The 19234-nt window shown below is 36.7% G+C and overlaps 1 protein-coding gene across 3 annotated transcripts in view; it reads right to left on the bottom strand.

The window, feature by feature from the left end:
* MPP7 (MAGUK p55 scaffold protein 7) overlaps positions 1 to 19234 on the bottom strand; it is a 246821-nt gene that overhangs the window by 43631 nt on the left and 183956 nt on the right. For all 3 annotated transcript variants that reach the window (XM_045858056.1, XM_045858058.1, XM_045858057.1), the window contains exon 12: positions 1749 to 1919. In XM_045858056.1, the coding sequence (XP_045714012.1) occupies positions 1749 to 1919 (171 nt within the window). The remainder of the gene's footprint in view (positions 1 to 1748; positions 1920 to 19234) is intronic.

Here is a 19234-nt window from a genome sequence, read left to right as displayed (position 1 = left end):
CCAAGGAACTCTTTCCCAAGTATATGATTTTTACAATAATGAAAATAAACAGTTAATTCAAAGACAATCCAGAATTTCCAAACTTCAAATCCACTGCTTGATTCCCTTTTTGAGACAATAAACTGCTAAATAATGTAATTTAACTTATAAGTGTTGTGAATACTGAGGTTCAAAATCAACAGGTGCAGATTCATATCGCCTTGTATTTTTAGGTCATTCAAAATAGCTGCTTCTTATTAAAACCTAACTGAGGGGCCAGAAATAGGTGTAAGTATTTGCAAATAGTATTTCATTTAACCCTCAGACAAACCTAGAAAGCAGATGCTCTTATTGTCCTCATTTTTCAGTTGAAGACACAGAGGACTGGGAAAAGTCTGTAATGTCAGGTGTCACATGGCTACTGCACAGCAGGCCGGGTTGGCACGCAGCCAGTCTTGCCCCAGAAGCCCGTTTCTTACGTCTCCCTCACCCCACCTCGCAGGATATAAAAGACAGGGACGCTCCAGAAAATAAACTTCTAACACTACAAATGGGCCACCCGGACAAGCTGAAAGGTTTTCTGAGCAGTGACCACACCAAAGAATGCGAAAAACTGGAAACACTGTTGAAGGACACTGTCCCTTTCACTCCACAAGAAGTTGCAGCAACAGTCAGGGTAGAATTAAAACATTAAAAATTACATTATACCAGCAATTGCTTCAAGATAGGGAAATAAAGTGTTGGGGGCTATACAGTTTCAAATAGTTATTTTTCTTGTAAGCATTTTAGAATAAAAGCTGACAATAATAATAAATCAGTTGATCATAACAAACCAAATATTAAGTATCACTGAACAAATCCTGAAACAGCAAATTAAGACAAAAGCAAAGGCTTAAAAACAATCATTTAAACACGGTAACAGGAGTACAAAACAAGAGTGATATGAAAAATGTGATATAAAAATTAATTGCAGCCAGTTAATAACCAACAAAAGAAGGTAATGACAGCTGAACCCATTTCAACAGAGCGGCAGGGCTTCTGAGGTGCACGGGCACTTCACTGCATCTGCACTGTAACCAACAGCAGTAGCTGAAGAGCAAAAGGCGCTCCCAAATGAACCTGGGCATCTGGCAGCTTGTGAGGGATCAGACACTGTGCTAACAGGAAAGTCTGAGAAGCCGTGGAGTAGAGGCTGGTGACCACGGGAAGGGGAGGGTGTGTCCTTGAGCACTGGCATGACACTGTCTATGCCATCAAAAGCCTCCCAAGAGGCAGCCTCTGAAATCTGAAGACACAGCAGAGACTAAGGTCAAGCCCCTAGCCTTTCCTTGGTGGCTGGGAGGATCACCCCAGGTGGGCTGGGCTGCTCAACAGGTGAACAGACTAGAGAGGGATAAAGATAAGGAAAATCAGCCTGGGATACTTTAGGAATGGTGGGTGGATTTTAAAGAGAGGGAAAGTAGAACAGTAATGGTGTGTATAACACCATGAGGGGTCACGCCTGGAGAGTGTGCAGCAAGACAAAGCAGAGCCAACAGGCCTGCTGACCTGGCCCAGGGATGCTGGGTCAGGAGTGGGAATACTCAGCTTCAGGCCCTGAAGGGGCTTGCGGTCTGTGTAAACTACGGGATTTTTTAGCTCAAAAATTTCAAGCATACGGGAAAGACTCATAAGAATCCAGAAAAGAGACTCCATATACATATATCTATAGTGAAATTCTTACTATCTCACTTATTTCATCAGAATTACACACAAAAGCAAACACTTACCAACCAAGACAACAAGTCTATACTTCTCATTCGTTTGTCGCCGATAGGGGGTCACCTCCTCGTATGTGGGTACGTCAGCTGTGTCATATTGGTCACTCTTCTTGCACTCATACATGGATTTGTTTGTTTTCTTATCTTTTCTACTAAGACGAAAACTTCTTCTAAAACCAGCTGTAAATACAAAAAATAATTTTTAGTAATAAGAACTAAAAAAAAAGACTCCACAAAACAAAAATAAAAAACCCCTCAAAGTTGTGCCAGATTTTATTCACCATAATATTGTTATAAGTGCACTTAGAGAACAAAAATAGATACTATACAATTTCATTAAAATAATTTATAAGAGAATCAACTAACATATAACTACATGTTATAATGATATATTTTTTGGTTCCAAATCATAGAGTTTTCTTCAAAAATCAGTGAGTAAAACAACTATGTTATAAAGCAAAATAAGGAAGTCAGAAATCAAGGATAATTTATCAAAGACTGATTAATGAACACATTTCATAAGAAAAAGTTAAGAGCACTTTAAAAATATTTTAAATGTAAATGATGAATTCTCTTATTCATAAACACTGGAATATTTCATGTCATAATCTAAGTGTAGCCTAACAACATACCTGGGGCACAGACAGCATCTATTGTTAAACACAAAGAAAACTAAATTAGGGAAAGCATAGTGTCAAATGGACTTCTGTGTATTAGGCTGAGAGAACCAGCCTGTTCCTAAAAGCAAGTTATTTAGCTTACATGAGACTCCAGGGGGATGGAATAATTGACTGAGCTCAGGTCTCTTCTTTGGAAATTCTGTATTTTGATGATTTGAAGCTTACTGAAATTTTGAAATAAGTTTCATGGTTTCAATTGTGTACTCATCAACAGGTCATATGATCCTTTACTAAGATGACTTCTTAAGTATTTAAATAACTTTTCATGTCTGCTTAAAGCCCCCCCTCTAGCTCACTGCCATCACTTAACACCGGGGCTTAAATCTCAAAAAGAGCTCCTTTTCTCAGTCAACTCCCACCTCATTCTGCTTGCTTTTCATGTTTTTGCACGGATCTGGCTTCATTTCTTTTGAGAGAATAGTGATATTTACCATGCACATCATTCAGGATCTCAGTAAGATGTACACTCAGTTCCTACCCTAACAAACCTTTATACTCACTCAAAATCCAGACTTTAAGGTAGAGAAAACAACCTGCTTATTAAAACAGTAATGTACCCTATATCGACTCTGTACAAAACAAAATACATGTTTAAATATGTAAAAATATATTCTCTTTAAAAATGAATATTGGCTAAATTTAATACATAGAAAACATTAAAAATAAAGCTATTCTATAACACAGTATAAAAATATAAAATCTAATCTGTGTGAACTTAAGAGAACAAAGAAAAAGGATAATCATTACCATTGTATTTAAGAAGTTAATAGGACTCAAAATAAAGGCAATATTAAAAACAATTATCAATGACTATGGACTTTTATCACTCATTGATTCAGTTTAATAAAAATTAACCAACATATTAATAAAAAAGTTAATCTGATAATAAATTCCTGTGAGCCACCAAGAGTCTTTCTGATTTTGAGGAAATACTCAGATTTGAGAGAAAACATTTACAAAGCACTTGAAACAAGGAAGATAATTGTTCTACAGTTCTCTTATCAAAGATTAAGAGGAAAAAATGAAGAGGGTAAGTGATGAAACACTTAGGTATTTTATATGAGATGAGATGCGAGGGAAGTGAAAGGGGAAATGTGCTATCCTGGTCCTAGGGGGAAGAAAAGATGTGTGTGAATTCTCACATCCCATGTGCAGACACAATTCAAACTTCTGTGTAAAGGGCCAGAGGACACATTGCACAGTATTTGTTTCTCTGTTTTCTAGGATATTGGGAAAGACTCATAAGAACCCAGACAAGGGGCTCCTTAGATGATAGATAGATAGATAGATAGATAGATAGATAGATAGATAGATAGATAGATGATAGATAGATGGATGACAGACGATAGACAGACAGACAGACAGACATAATCTCAGAGTCACTGCACCACCACCAGAAGTAGCTGATTCTTACTGCTTCTGATGCTTTAGCAGAGCAGTTCCCAGACAATGGTGTCTGCCTCATTTGCACAAATTATTTATCCTACCCTGATCCCACCCTAAAATTCTGTCACCTGTGACTGCTGGCCAAGACTGGAATCCAGTATAATAAGATGGCTTCTGGTTTAGCACAAAAAAGACACATTAGCTATTCTAACTTTTCCTATGATGGCATTTCATCGTGTTCTAATTTCAGGTTTCCACAGTGCTCGTCTCCAGGAAGGCAATTAAGGATGAGCAGGTAGAACTAGAAATGCCTTCACAATTATTCCTTGTACAGGGGGAGGGTTTTCCTCAAGTCACTATGCACTTCTGGCACAAGAATAGTTCTAACTAGGACATAAATGCCTCATCCAAGGCAAATCAAGTCCAAAAGTGAAAAACCTGAAAAATTTCTGATTCACAAATCACAGCTGAATCCTGAATTTCGGTGAAAGTGTTAACCCAATTGAGTCTTTACAATTAACTGAAGTGTTTGCTCTTATCATAAACAATGAATGGATAGTGGAGGAAAGAAAGAAGTAATCAGATTTCTAACATGAGGGTGTACAGACGTCAAAGATGGGGACTGTGGTCCATGGGATGGTGTGGTGATGTCTGCTGGCTGCATACTAGGTGTTTGGTGAATGTTTACTAAGTTGAATTTACAAGGGCAACAACAAAATCCCTACTATCATTCCTGTTTCATTTTCTTATGTAAATTTTAACAAAAAAGGGGCACATTTAGTATTTTCACAAGAGAAAATTCTAAGAGGCAGACAAAAGGACAGAACACTGCATATACCAAGGCTTGTGTTGGAAGGAACTCTGGAGACCCTGAGGGCTGGCTCCGTCCCCACTCCCTGGTCAGCACACATGTTACTGTCACTGTACTGACCCACACACTGCGGCGGGGTCTGACCTCATGCACACCCACTTTTTAGGTGGTGACTCCCAAGTGGGTGAAATTCCCACAGGTTCTGAGCTTTGGTGTCTTGAAACAAAGGGAAAGGGCACTCAGATCTCCACATGGATTCTATCACAGCAGCAGCATCACTAGGTGTTAAAAGGCAAAGACAAGAGGTAAACAGGTCTGAGCTCCGCCTGCTGACTGACTTACCAGCTTTGTGACTTGCCAACTTTTAAAAAACGTCTTGGCTCAACTTCTCAACTTTAAAATAATAGTACCTACATCTCACAAGGCTGTTAAGAATGAAACAATTCCCGTAAGCCACTTGGCCCCATACCTGGCATGTGGTAAATGCTATACACAAGAGCTATAAATTAGTACTTGATTATGCCTCTAACTTATTTACAGTACCTTGAAGGCAGGAACATGTTATACCTCCCTGTGTTCCCACAACACACAGTCTAGCAAGAAAGGGAAAAATAAATTAAGGGGCTTATTAATAAGTTTTTAACTGGCTAATGTTATAAAAGATACAAAATATTAAAATTAAAGCCAGATTTAAATGTTAAATATTAAAAGTACCCTATTAAAATAGTGAGTCATTTTAAAGCAATACAACAGAAAGATTTAGCATACATTAACTCTTCCTTTTTTCAGTTACTCTTTCTAGGGATGTGTGTTATTTCTGGTGCTATATTTTAAAGGCATCCTTCCAACTGTCTTACTTATCACAATCCCTTACCCCTCTGTTCCACATATGCCTATACATGCTCCATATTTACATCAGTCAATACATATATACACATATACATGGGTACACACATATACATATGTACATAAATACCCATATATAAACATACAGCCATCATTCTTTAAAAAAAATGAAAAGAAAAATCCCAAACTCAGAGCAAGCAATAAAACACCCAGAATAGAGGACATAACAATACGTATGAAATTCAGAGTACTCGCCTGGTAATTATTTCTCAAATAAAAACACACACAAAAAAACACACAAAACACCAAACAGTGTATTTTCCTAGAATCTATCTGGCATGCCCTTCAAGGCAGTACAGACATAGTAACTTTCAAACATCGTAACAGGATGAGTGACATGACCACATACCTTGGTTAAATCTAAGCTTAGAGAAAGTAAATTCTATGTCAGGAAAAGGGGTTAATATTTCTAGCCTTCACATCTTATGTGGTTCTCATCAAAAAGGAGATTTAAAAAAGTGTATTTAAACTGAAAGTAAACAGAGGGTTCTTTCAGATAAATGTTTATAAATGACCTAGAACCTGTTTAATTCCAGTTCATTTCTAGTGCCAAAGTTTTAGCAAGAACTGGCTTTTTAAAAAGAAGGATGGTAAAAGGAACAGTAACAAGGAATTTGGAGTAAGGGAACAGTTTTACACAAAATATATTTTTCCTTATATTTCACATTTTTGTAATTTATAATTGGCTCAGAATTTTTATGGACAGGCTTTTTCCAAGGCACTTACCCACAGCTGCTAGAGATTTGTGTGCTTTAAAGAAACAGCAATTCAACATTATTACAATGGGAAGGTGACTTCAGAGTAAGCCTGCAGTTGCAGGTCAGCCCCTAACCACCAGGAGACACTTCCTATCTCGTATTTTCCAGCAGGAGTCATTTATGGTATGTGAAAACATCATTTCACTGCAACCCTTTGAAGTTAAACTTATTTTTTACTATAAAATGTGACATTCACATTATTATCTGCTCCTTATTTCAGTAAGACTGCAATAGACATCTGTGCACATTCCCTTTCATCCATGTCACTGAGGATTTCATTAGGACAAATTGCAAAGCCAGATAGATCTCATCCAAATGCTTCTCAGATCGGTTAATAACAGTGTACATTTCCACCAGCAGTAAGTATCATTGTCCCTATTACCATTCTCTCATAAAAGGACTACCAATTAAAGTCTTTAATGACTGGACAAGTGAAAAATTATATAGCATCTCATATGAACTGTTGGTATAATTAGACTTTTTTCATATTACTTGCATTCTTATTTCTTCTATAAATTGTTTAATATATTTTGATCACTTTCAATTAGGGTCTTCATAAATAATGTATATACATACATGTATCTTTTTAGGTTGTGGTCCTTAGACCTGTTTGTTGCAAAGAACTTACAAGATTTTCAATTTTTCTTTGTGATAAAATTTTAAATGTTTACCTATTTGAATCTGTGAATTTCTTTCATTTGGGATTATTTTTTTTTATTAATGTTCAAATACAGTCTCCATTTTCCCACCACCACTTTCTGCTGCCCCATCTATCACCTTCCATCCTACCCAGCTTTGGCTTTGTGCATGGGTCCTTTATGCATGTTCATTGACGACCCTTTCCCTTCTTTCCCCCACTATTTCCCTCCCCTCTTCTTCTGGTTACCATCAGTTTGTTCTTAATTTCAATGTTTCTGGTTCTATTTTGCTTGCTTTTTGTTTTGTTCATTAGATTCCATTTATAGGTGAGATCATACAGTATTTGTCTTTCACTTCCTGACTTATTTCACTTAGCACAATGTTCTCCAGTTCCACCCATGCTGTCACGAAGGGTAGGAGCTCGCTCTTTCTTTCTGCTGCGTAGTATTCCATTGTGTAAATGTACCACAGTGTTTTGATCCATTCATTTAGTGATGGGCACTTAGGTTGCTTCCAGCACTTGGTTATTGTAAATTATGCTGCTATAAACATTGGGGTGCATAAGTTCTTTTGAATTGGTGTTTTAGGATTCTTAAGGTATAATCCCAGCAGTGGAATTGCCAGGTCAAAAGGCAGCAGTTCCATTTTTAGTTTTCTGAGGAAATTCCATACTGTTTTCCCCAGTGGCAGGACCAGTCTGCATTCCCACCAACAGTGCAGTAGGGTTCCCAACACAAATTATTTGTTGATTTGTTTATGATGGCCATTCTGACCGGTGTCAAGTACTATCTCATTGTAGTTTTAATTTGCATCTCTCTGATGGCTAGTGATGCTGAGTATCCTCTCATATGTCTCTGGGCCCTCTATATGTCCTCCTTGGGGAAGTGTCTGTTCAGGTCCTTTGCCCATTTTTTAATTGGATTGTTTGTTTTCCTGGTGTGGAGTGGTGTGAGTTTTTTATATATTTTTGATATCATTGTTTATGATTTCTTCCACTATTTTTATGACTTTCCCATCCTTAAGTCCAATACATATTCACCTATATTTTCTAAAGTTTAAAAATACAGGTTAGCTTTAATTTGATTTTTTTTATTCTATCTGGAACTACTCAGCTGTAATCATGAGATCAAACTTGTGAGGTGAGGCTGTAATTTTATATTTTTCTAAAAAATTAACCAATGGGCACAGACACACTTACCAAACAATCCTTTTACTACTTCATGTTGATACATACTTTGAATTGCAGTATCAGATGACTTATTTATCATGTGACCAAAAATGTCCAAGTTTAGATAATTCTCTTATTAATGATATCAATATCAAATCACTAGAAGTAGTAGTGGTGACAGCTGATGTTTACAGAAAACTTACTAGATGACAGACACTACTTGAAGCCCTTTATGTGGATTAGTTCATTTAATTCCCACAGAAACCCAATGAGGTAGGCATAAAATCCCATGGGGTTAAGCAGCTCTTCTTTTACTGTTGACAAAGAAAATGAGCCCTGGATGGTGTAGCTCAGGGGACTGAGTGCAGGCCTGCAAACCAAAGGGTCGCTAGGGCACATGCCTGGGTTGCAGGCCAGGTCCCCAGTAGGCAACCACACACTGATGTTTCTCTTCCTCTCTTTCTCTTTTCCTTCCCTACTCTCTAAAAATAAATAAATAAAACCTTAAAAAAAGAGAGAGTTCTTTGTATAAAATTTTTTTTTAAATTTAGAAAAAAAGATGATGGCCAAGGCTTGGTACAAATATTAAATGATGAAAATCAAAAAGAAAATTTTAAATACTATTCTACAGACATAGATATATAATAGAAGAAACTGATGAGCCTCTTGCTTTCTGAAATAATTTAATAGGAAAAATTATCAAAGAGGAGCAGCAGTTTAAGGAATTAATGTTATATAATTTTACAATTTGAAAAAAAATCCTACCAAACATTGTTCATAATACACGAACAACAAAACAAACGAACTCCCGTACTGGCAGGGCGTTTGTGTGGTTATAGCAACAGATGATACAAAATACATTTTGACCATGTCTCAGAAGCAGGTTCTTAGTCTTTTATATTTTGAAATGACTATGGTAATAGAACTAATTTTGATATTCATAATAGTTAGAAATAATAAATTAAAATATGTAAAAAGCAGTGAAAGTAAAAACAGAAAAGAGTTTTTTTTTAAAAATGAGACTATAGTATAAGAACTAAAGATCAAGGGTCAAGGAAGAAAGAGAACCAGCAGTCTCACCTAAAAATTGTAGAGATAAGAAGATAATTTTTGAAAACATATAACCAAACTAATAAAATAGATGTGAAATATTTTTTTAGAAATAACAAATCATTATCAATACTTTGGCTCCCATAAATAACCTCAGTGTAAATTTATAATATATTTATAATTTTAATGATCTTACTTTTCAAAAAAAATGTTGACATTTAGGATGGCATTTTATTAAAAATACATGATCATTTAATGAACAGTCATGTCCATTAACACAAGAGGCCCTCTGACAGAGTCAAGGCAACTGAGCACCAACATGAACAGCCTCAAACACACACATGAACTAGAAAGAAGTGATACCAGATATCTGTTAACGCAAAGAAAATAAATACTATTATGTTACCACCTCCAGTTTTCAAATGAGACAGTTTCAATCTTTGGTTGCATTTCTTTTATGTAGCCAAACAAATGTAATGACATCACATATTATACATTCTCAAAGTTTTTAATAATAAGATATTAATATTTTTAAATTTTATAGATGCTTTAGAATGAGAAAAGTCTCTGTGAAATCTATTTTAATCATAACAGAAACAATATTGGTCACAGGCACTTCAAAAACTAGAGATTTATATAAAGATCCACTCTAAACTTCCTAATTTACAAAAAATGCATTTATTTGATGCAAACATAATCAAGAAAAATGCTTACTTACTTAAAAGTAGGTAAAAATAAACACTGTAATTCTTTTTTCCTTGCCTCAATATATTAAAATGTGAATTTTTAAAATTTGAACAAACTACTAAAAATACTGTATGAAAAATTTTTTTCATCTCTAAACATTCAATTAAATTGACCTAGCATATATTTATTATACCTTAATTACAAGGAAGAGAAAACTTTAATAAATGACCTTTTAAAGAAGATTTAAAAAAAAAACCCATGAAGACAATGAAAATTAAGCAGCTGAAAACTGTTATATAATGATAGGCTCCTGACAACAAAACACTGAAAATGTCCATTAAAATCAACATTTTAATATAAAGCCAATGTTGTTATAATGACATACATAAATCATAACAGGCAAAACTATGTAGTAACATGATTCTGGAACAAAATTATTGTTAGAATGGTGCTCCTATAGTATGTCAATAATAAAATATTCCAAAAGATAATGGAGGACAATTAAGAATATCTTAAAGTGACAAGTAAAAATCTTGTTGCTTTAAAGTTTAAAATAAACTAAAATGTCAATGCAAAACTACAAAAGTTACTGAGATCGGAAGAAGCTGGGTAAATCGGCTATATTCATCTTATAAAAAATCATGTCGAGAGGGGAAAAAAAAAATCACCTGAGAAACATAACATTCTCATGGATTACATTTACCAACCATACAGAATTAATTTTGTATATGAATGGGGAAAAGGCTTTGGAACAAACTAACAGAAAATTCATCTCTGGAATGTTATAGGTTCAAAGTTCCTCTCCACAAAACTTAAATATTCGGATGCCATAAATACCCCTTGAATCTTTGAACTCATCTCAAGCTAAAAACTGAAATTCAAAAGCACCTAGTGAAATCATGGAAGCTAATATAAGATATCAACTTGCAATTTCCAAGGAAAAAAATTGCTCAGGTCTTAAAAAGTTTTCCTGATACCAGTGACAATTTATTTTTAAAGCACAGCACAGCATTAATATAAAAAAAGAGAAACCATATAAGAATTTAATTTTCTGCCAGCTAGCTATAAAGAATCAGCTCTTAATTATACTCTTTCAAAATTATGAAAAAATATAGTATGCACACATAAACTTGAATATAAAAACATAGTTCTGAAAAGAGGGGAAAATTGGATTTGAAATTTTAATATATTTTTTTAAGTTGAGTCTATGCAACCTAAAATTCTCCAAGTAGGAATGGTTTCTTTCTGTCAGAAAAAATATTTCCAAGTAGAAATCCAGACATGTTGATATTATGCAGAGTTCTTTCTTGTTCAAGAAAGAAGCTGCACCACTTTTGAAAGAATACTTCTAAAAGTTCTCTTTATATAAATTTTATTTTTTGGAAACATATTTAAGGCCGTATATTTAGACATAGCTTTATTTACCTACATTATAGTCCTTAATGAAATGGCTGAATATGGTAGAAAATGGCAATTTTTACAAGATTTTAAAAACAGGCATTGTAATTTATTGCAGATTAGTGATGCTTACACATAGGAGAATTAAGCAACAGGATTAGGAAAAAACCTGTATCAGCAGAGATGGGTAAACAACAACATTTAAAAGAAATACCAGCAAGTGGACAGTTGTGTTCTTTATTGAACTTTATGGTAAACACTTCAGTTAAATAGAAAGAACAGTCTTAACTTACATAAGTCCCCAAACTGATCTGGTCATAAAAGAATGCATGAGGCACTCCAGCAAGGGCAGCAGTGCAGAAAACCTGATGATTTTTCAGGGAACAACTTGCAAGAAATTATGTTTGAAGACAGATGCATGATAAGCAGTGCTTTGTGAATTGATTAGAACAAGATTTCCATAATGAATTAACCAGAGGAAAAACAGTCTGTAATTCTTACCAATGTTAAAAAAAATCTTCATATGAGCTATTTTGTACTGCATAGAAAAAAAGGAGAGAATCTTTAAAGCAGACCCTTGTACCATTGGAGACAAGCACCCTTGGACTCTAACAGACAGACACACACACACACCCAAAATACGCCAACTTCCACACTATCCACCAAAAATTAGATGAAAGTAATATATATAATGAAATAAGTTTTAAAATATATAACATGTATAAATGGCTTGACAATCTTTATATTTAGGTGACACTTAACTTACAGAATTCAATCTTAAAAGGAGCAATTTTCTATAATTCATATTTACAGCATACTATCAATTTACCTTCATGGTGTTATTATAAAATTTTATGCACATACTACACAACCTGTATGGCACAGTGAGCTGTTTTTCTTCTTCCACTAACAACAGGTGAGCATCTTTTATTGAAAACTATGCTGACCTCTAAGAAATGTGGTATGTCATACACTAGTAAGAATCATTCCACACCGTATATGTTCATATCAGTGATGGCTTAGCAAACATGGTTTTAAGATATAACTATTAGACAAATAGACACTTAATTCTTGCAGTATTATGTTACTCCTGTCAAGAGTCCATGCAGATCATTTTGACGTGGAATATATTTTTTTAAAGTATAACTGGTCATTAATCAAATTAAGGGCTACTTATATTTGCTGTTTTGTGCTTAATTTTCAGAAACTTCAAAGAAAGTGAAAATTATGAATGTATTCAATAAGCTATAGGCTTAATTTAGATCAATACTGGTTATAGGTCTACAAGGAGATGGTGGGCAGCCCCAGTTTTGGTTCAAGTGTGTTCTGTCTGCAAGGTAGATAACTTCTGTTTCTCCTCTCCTGTGGACTCAGGAGACACAGGGTGTGAAGGTGGATAAGGGGCAAGGCTAAGATTCTAAAATAAATCAGGGTCTCAGCATTTCTTCTAAATAATCCTTGGGAAAGCTCTCATGAGAAGCCCAAATGCCTAGAAACTCCCTTGAAGGTTTCCCAGAGCTTGGGTAGAACTGGATAAGTGCCCTGTGCCGAGGACGGACACAGACTCATCCCGTGGATGAGCAGGGGCACTGCCACGGATCTGGGAAAGTCATGGTATCTGCTGGGATTTCAGGTACATTAGGATACCACAGTCATTTGTATGATATGCAATAACTAATATGGTACAAATCCATTCCATTTTTCTCGCTTGTTTAAATTATTTTTTTTAATGAGAGAAATATCTGATGTAGAAGACATATCAAATCTCCAAAGGGCAAATTTTCCCTCAATGTAATAATTACCACAGATATATTTAAAGGAGAGTAGGAGAATGGAGAATGTGATGGTTAATTTTATGTGTCAACTTGGCTGGGCCACACTGCTCTGACATTTGGTCAACATCTACATTAAATGTTTTCTGTAAAGGTGTTCATTGGATGAGATTAACATGCAGATTAGTGGAATGTGAATAAAGCAGATTACCCTCCATAATGTGGGTGGGCCTCCTCTAATCGGCTGAAAAAAGATGAACCGTCCCTGAGCAAGAAGGAATTCTACCGGCAGATGGCCTTTAAACTTGAACAACTCTTCTGTGGGTCTACAGCCTCCAGAGGCTGCGGATTCTGACTTACTCCACAATCATGTGAGCCAACTGTTTAATCTCCCTCTCTCCATATACAAGGTCTGTTCGGAAAACATCCAGCTATTGTTAATAAAATTGTTAATATAGTGAGAGTGGTTTGCATGACATCTATATAACCTGACAGCCAAGGAGAGTGGACTGGAGTGTGTACATGTGAACAATGACAACTTCACTGTACTGGTCAGTGGCAGCATTGATGCAGTTGAGTGAGCATGTGTACTGTGTGGCCATCACATTCAAATGACAAGCAAGTAGAGAAACAAATCTGCATCAAATTTTGCGTTAAGCTTGAACATTCCTCCACAGAAACTATTCGGAGGATTCAGAAGGCTTTCAGGGATGATGCAACAGATGCAGAGCAAATAAAAGTGTGGCACAAATGCTACAAAGATGGTTGAGAATCTGTTGGAAGTGACCCATGCTCTGGAAGGCCTGCAACAAGCAGAACACCTGAGAATGTTGAACATATACGGGCTGCAATCAACAAACATCTGTGACTGACAGTGAGAGAACTAGAAGCTGATCTGGGGATTCTAAAAACTACTGTGTCTGAGATTTTGACACAGTATCTTGGCATGAAACGTCTTGTGGCAAAATTCATTCCATGGCTTCTGCTACCAGAGCAGAAGGAACATTGTGCTGCACTTGTTAATGGCTTGATTCAAACTGCTACCAATGAACCTCAAGAAAGTCATAACTGGATATGAACCATGGGGTCTATGGCTATGATCTGAAAATGAAGGGCCAGTCGTCCCAGTGGAAGTCGCTGGGTTTCTCCATGACTGAAGAAGGCACAGCAAAGTTACACATGCTTTTTGATTGGGAAGGTGTTGTCCATCCTGAGTACACCCCTCCAGGCCAAACAATTAATGAGTACTGCCTCAGAGGTCTTCAATGATCAAGAGATGTAATATGACAACAACTGCCACAGCCACGGGCAACTGGTGACTGACAGCTTCATCACGACAATGCACCCACTCATGCCTCACGTCTTGTGCAGAGTTTTTTGGTGAAACATCAAATCACCCAGGTGACTCAGCCCTCCTACAGCCCAGATTTGATGCCCTACAACTTTTGGCTTTTCCCAAAACTAAAATCACCTTTGAAAGGTAAGAGTTTCCTAACCATCAATGAGATTCAGGAAAATACAACAGGGCAACTGATGTCAATTTCAACAAAGGATTTTGCAGAGTGTTTCTGCACAGTGGGAGAGTCACTAGGAGAACAGTGTGAGGTTCCAAGGTGGCTACTTTGAAGGGGGCTGAGGTGTCATGTCCTATGTACAATGTTTCTTGTATCTTTTTCAATAGAGGTTTCTATTTTTCCTATCACATGGCTGGATAATTTCTGGACAGATCTCTAAAGAATACTGCATTATAAAGAATACTTGCTCAGTGTGATTTATCCTAAGAACGCAAGGTTGGATCAACATACAAAAATCAAATAATGTTATACACTATATTAGCAGAATGAAGAATAAAATCCATACGATCATTACCAATTGATACAGAAGAAGGATTGTCTATATAAAAGATGGTATTACCTTCAAGTAGATGGTTTTCCTATTTCCTCTCCAATCTAGAGGGCTTTCACTTCTTTCCCTTGCATAATTGTTCTGGGTAGCACTTCTCATACCATACTAAATTAAGTGGAAAAATGCACATCTTTGTCTAGTTTCTGATCTTAGGGAAAACATTCAGTCTTTCACCAGTAAGAATGCTGTTAGCTGTAGTGTTTTAGTAGATGGACTTTATCGGGTTGAAGAAATTCCCTTCTATTTGTACACTACTAAGTTTTTGTCACAAAATGATTCTTTGCCAAGTGCTTTTCAACCCAATCAAGGTACCAACACTGTTCATCAAGGCTGCTGATAATTCCACATTGCTAAATCAAGGTCAGTTCTCTTCATCTTCTCTGACCTCCAGTAGCCTTTGTCACAGTTGATCACTCCTGTCTTCACTTTCACTTGGCTCCTAGAATATCACACTCCTGGTTTTCCTTCTAGTTCGGTTCTTGCCTATATCTACACCAAGGCCCTGGTTATCTCATCCAGTTTCATGGCTTTCAATTTGATCTGACTTTGACAACTTCCAAATCAATAGCCTGAACTCAAAGCTGCCTATCGAGCTGCCCATTTGACATCTCTATTGGACAGTTTAAATTCAATATATTCCAAATAGGATATATTGCTCCCACTACTTCCCTCCATAGTCTTTCCCATCTCAGTAAATGTAACTCCATCCTTGAACTTACTGAGTCTGAAAACCATATACTCATGCTTTTTTTTTCTGATTTTATTATTTATTACTGTAACAGGCTATTATGTAGGCACAAGTTTTTCCCCATTTAAAAAATCATTATTGTAATTAAATAATATTAAAACATAAACTTTTCTTTTTTTGTAGTTTTACAGCTATCTTATTTTTTTTATTTTATTTTAATCATTGATCAAGTACAGTTTTCTCCCTTGTACTCCCACTCCAGCCCACCTACCCGACCCTCCCCACTTCCCTCCCATTACCACCCTCCCCCTAGCTTTTGTCCATGTGTCCTTTAAATTTGTTCCTGTAAACCCTTCCCATTCTCCCCTGAAATTCCCTCTTCTCTCCCCTTTGGTCACTGTCAGTCTGTCCCCTATTTCAGTGTCTTTGGTTATATTTTACTTGCTTCTTTGTTTTGTTGTTTAGGTTCCTGTTAAAGGTGAGATCATATGGTATTTGTCTTTCACTGCCTGGCTTGTTTCTCTTAGCATAATGCTTTCCAGCTCCATCTGTGCTGTTGCAAAGGGTAGGAGCTCCTTCTTTCTTTCTGCTGCATAGAATTCCATTGTGTAAATGTACCATAGTTTTTTGATCCATTCATTTACTGATGGGCATCTAGGTTGCTTCCAGCATCTAGCTATTGTAAATTGTGCTGCTATGAACATCGGGGTGCAAAGGTTCTTTTGTATTAGTGTTTTAGTGTTCTTAGGATATAGTCCCAGCAGTGGAATTGCAGGGTGAAAAGGCAGATCCATTTTTAGTTTTCTGAGGAAGTTCCATACTGCTTTCCATAGTGGTTGTACCAGTCTGCAGTCCCACCAACAGTGCACTAGGGTCCCCTTTTCTCCACAACCTCTCCAGCACTTGTTGTTTGTTGCTTTGTTTATGATGGCCATTCTGACTGGTGTGAAGTGGTATCTCATTGTGGTTTTAATTTGCATCTCTCTGATGCAAAACGATAGCTAGCAATATTGAATATTGTTTCATGTGTCATATACTCATTCTTTATAGTTCAATTTGTCTGAAAATCCTGTCAATTACCTCCACTGATAATATCTTGGATTACCACATGGCTCCATCACCTGCCCTAGCTCCCTTACAGTCTATTATCAACTCATCAGCCAGAACAATCCCTAAATATGCATCTCATGGCATCACTCTGTTCAGAACCCTTCCATAACTCCCCATCTCACACAGGAGAGGAGCCAAAGAATCCCCCTCCCTCCCTTCTGAAGCCAACCTACCTTGCCAACCGATCAATTCCTCCCTCATTCACTCTGCCCTGGCTACACTGGTCTCCTCACTGATCCCCAGATGTATCAGAGCCCTGTGCACATGTCGTCCCAGTCCTTGGAGCACTCGTTTCCCAAGGACTTTCTTCAGGGTTTTGATAAAACATGACCATCTGAGGAAACCCTTCCTTAACCCTGTACTGAAACTTGAAACCTCATTCTTGCAGTTCCCCCATCATTCCATTTCTGCTTTACTTTTCTTCATAGACTTATTACCATATAACATATTAAATAAATTATTGTCTGTCTCCATCCTTACCCCCAGTATGGAAGCTGTATGAAAGGGTGTTTTTTTGATCCCTCTTAAAACTGCAGTGCCTCCAACAGTCTAGAACATACAAGGCACTAAATACATATTATAAAAAAAATCTAGACATAGCATTGTAAGTAACTTCTATTGTTTAAACCAGAAAAAACTGCTAACCAGGGTTAAAGTGGTTTTCTCTTGAGGGAGGACATGGGACTAGGGAAGAATAAGGACAGAGATTCCTGTTTGGGTTTCAGAACTTGCAATTAATACTATTTGACTTGTTAAACAATGTATTAAGTAAAGCCATATGAAATGGCTGACATTCTATTGTTTTTTTGACCTAGAAATTAGCAACTGCATGTACTTCAACCTAACGCATATTTTACTTTAATAAAAATATAGATTTTAAAAATATTTTCAAAAATTTTGGAGTGGGGAGTACAAAAGAAAATTTAGGAGACAGGAAGGAAACAAGTCACAATTTTTTACTTTAAAAATAAACATATCTCTAGGCTGGGAAAGTTGCATAGAAAAAGGTAAACCCAACCAAAAGACTGGAAGAAAATGCATTCAACAGGGAGAATTAATAATTCATCAAATTACAGGAGACTGATAAAGGATCTGACAGAAAAAATAGACAAAGAAATTATTATTCAACAAAAAACTAATAAAAATTCACAGTATTGCACCAAGTCACAGAGTATTTTAAGGTATACCAAATAATTCTTTACCATAAAAGAGTTCTGCTATTTATAATATCATGTTGTTTATGAGACATCTTAAAAATGCACAAAATATGTAAGTATTTTGAGGATTTGGCTTTTGGGGGAAAACAGAATACCACAAAGCAGTCAATTTTCTCAACATAATAATAACAAAGTAATAATGTAACATAATGGTATAAAATGGCCCAGTATCTTCCTCTTTCCCAGGGAAATATGTTACAAGACCCCAGTAGATGCTTGAAATCTCAGATAGTACCAAACCGTAAGTATATACTGTGTTTTTTCTTACACATACATACCCTATGCTAAAGTTCAACTTATAAATTAGGCACAGTATGGGGGACATCAGAAGAATGGTGGTGTGAGAAGTCCCCTTGGTCTCTCCCCTTAAAGTTATAACAACTTGAACAGCTATAATTCAACAAGTATTCACTGCACAGCACACAAACACGGCTGAGATCTGCACATTGAAACATCTGAAGGTCCATGCTGGGATTAATCCCAGGGATGGGTGGATATACAGAGGTGAGGCCACTGAGGTCTTCCAGGAGCCATTACTGGAAGAACAAAGCCACAAAATTACACCAGCCTCCCTCAGCTCACCCTGCCACCATCCATCACAGTGGTACTGCTGGCAGCTTCTGGTTGCAGGTAACAGGGCTGGAATTTCATGGACATGGAACCCCAATGCCCATCATATTCTCCCACCAGGTTGGTGCCCTGGGACTGAGGAGGCCTGGTCACAGAGGGGACAGCTACCTCCCCAGGGAATACAGGGCACCTTCCATTACAAACAGAAAACTGAAAAGCTAGAGAGGTATAAGAGAAACTATAAAATTTGTGCTTCTGCACCAACTACTAGAACACAAAAGAAGGATGTCTTATTGATCTACTAGAGAAGCCTAGACAGAGAAGGAATCCATGAAATGCCATGAATAACCAAGGTAACGAGGCAGCTCAGAAAGAGAATGAAAAATATCCAGAAAATAAAGATACGGAAACGTGATTCAAATGACAGAAAACTCAAGATTGGATTTCTGAAAAAACTCAATGAAGTAGAAGAAAACAAAGGTAGGCAGTTTAATGAACTCAGAAATATGAGGTCTGTCTGGAAAAAGTCCAGTCATTATTAACATAACAAGAATGGTTTACACAACATACAGAAAGTTAATGCAACCCTGGCTGGATGACTCCATTGGTTGGAGCATCGTCCCATACACCAAAGGGTTGTAAGGGTCGGGGGTTTGATCCCTGGTCAGAGTACACACCAAAGTTATGGGTTCCATCCCTAGTCAGGGTAGGTACAGGAGGCAACCGATCAATGTTTCCCTCTCATATCAA

The sequence above is a fragment of the Phyllostomus hastatus genome, unplaced genomic scaffold (assembly GCF_019186645.2).
Source record: "Phyllostomus hastatus isolate PE091 unplaced genomic scaffold, TTU_PhHast_1.1 phas_scaffold_1674, whole genome shotgun sequence".
NCBI classification, from domain to species: Eukaryota; Metazoa; Chordata; class Mammalia; order Chiroptera; family Phyllostomidae; genus Phyllostomus; species Phyllostomus hastatus.
The sequence above is the reverse complement of the archived record's forward strand: the minus strand, read 5'-3'. Positions and strand labels throughout refer to the sequence as shown.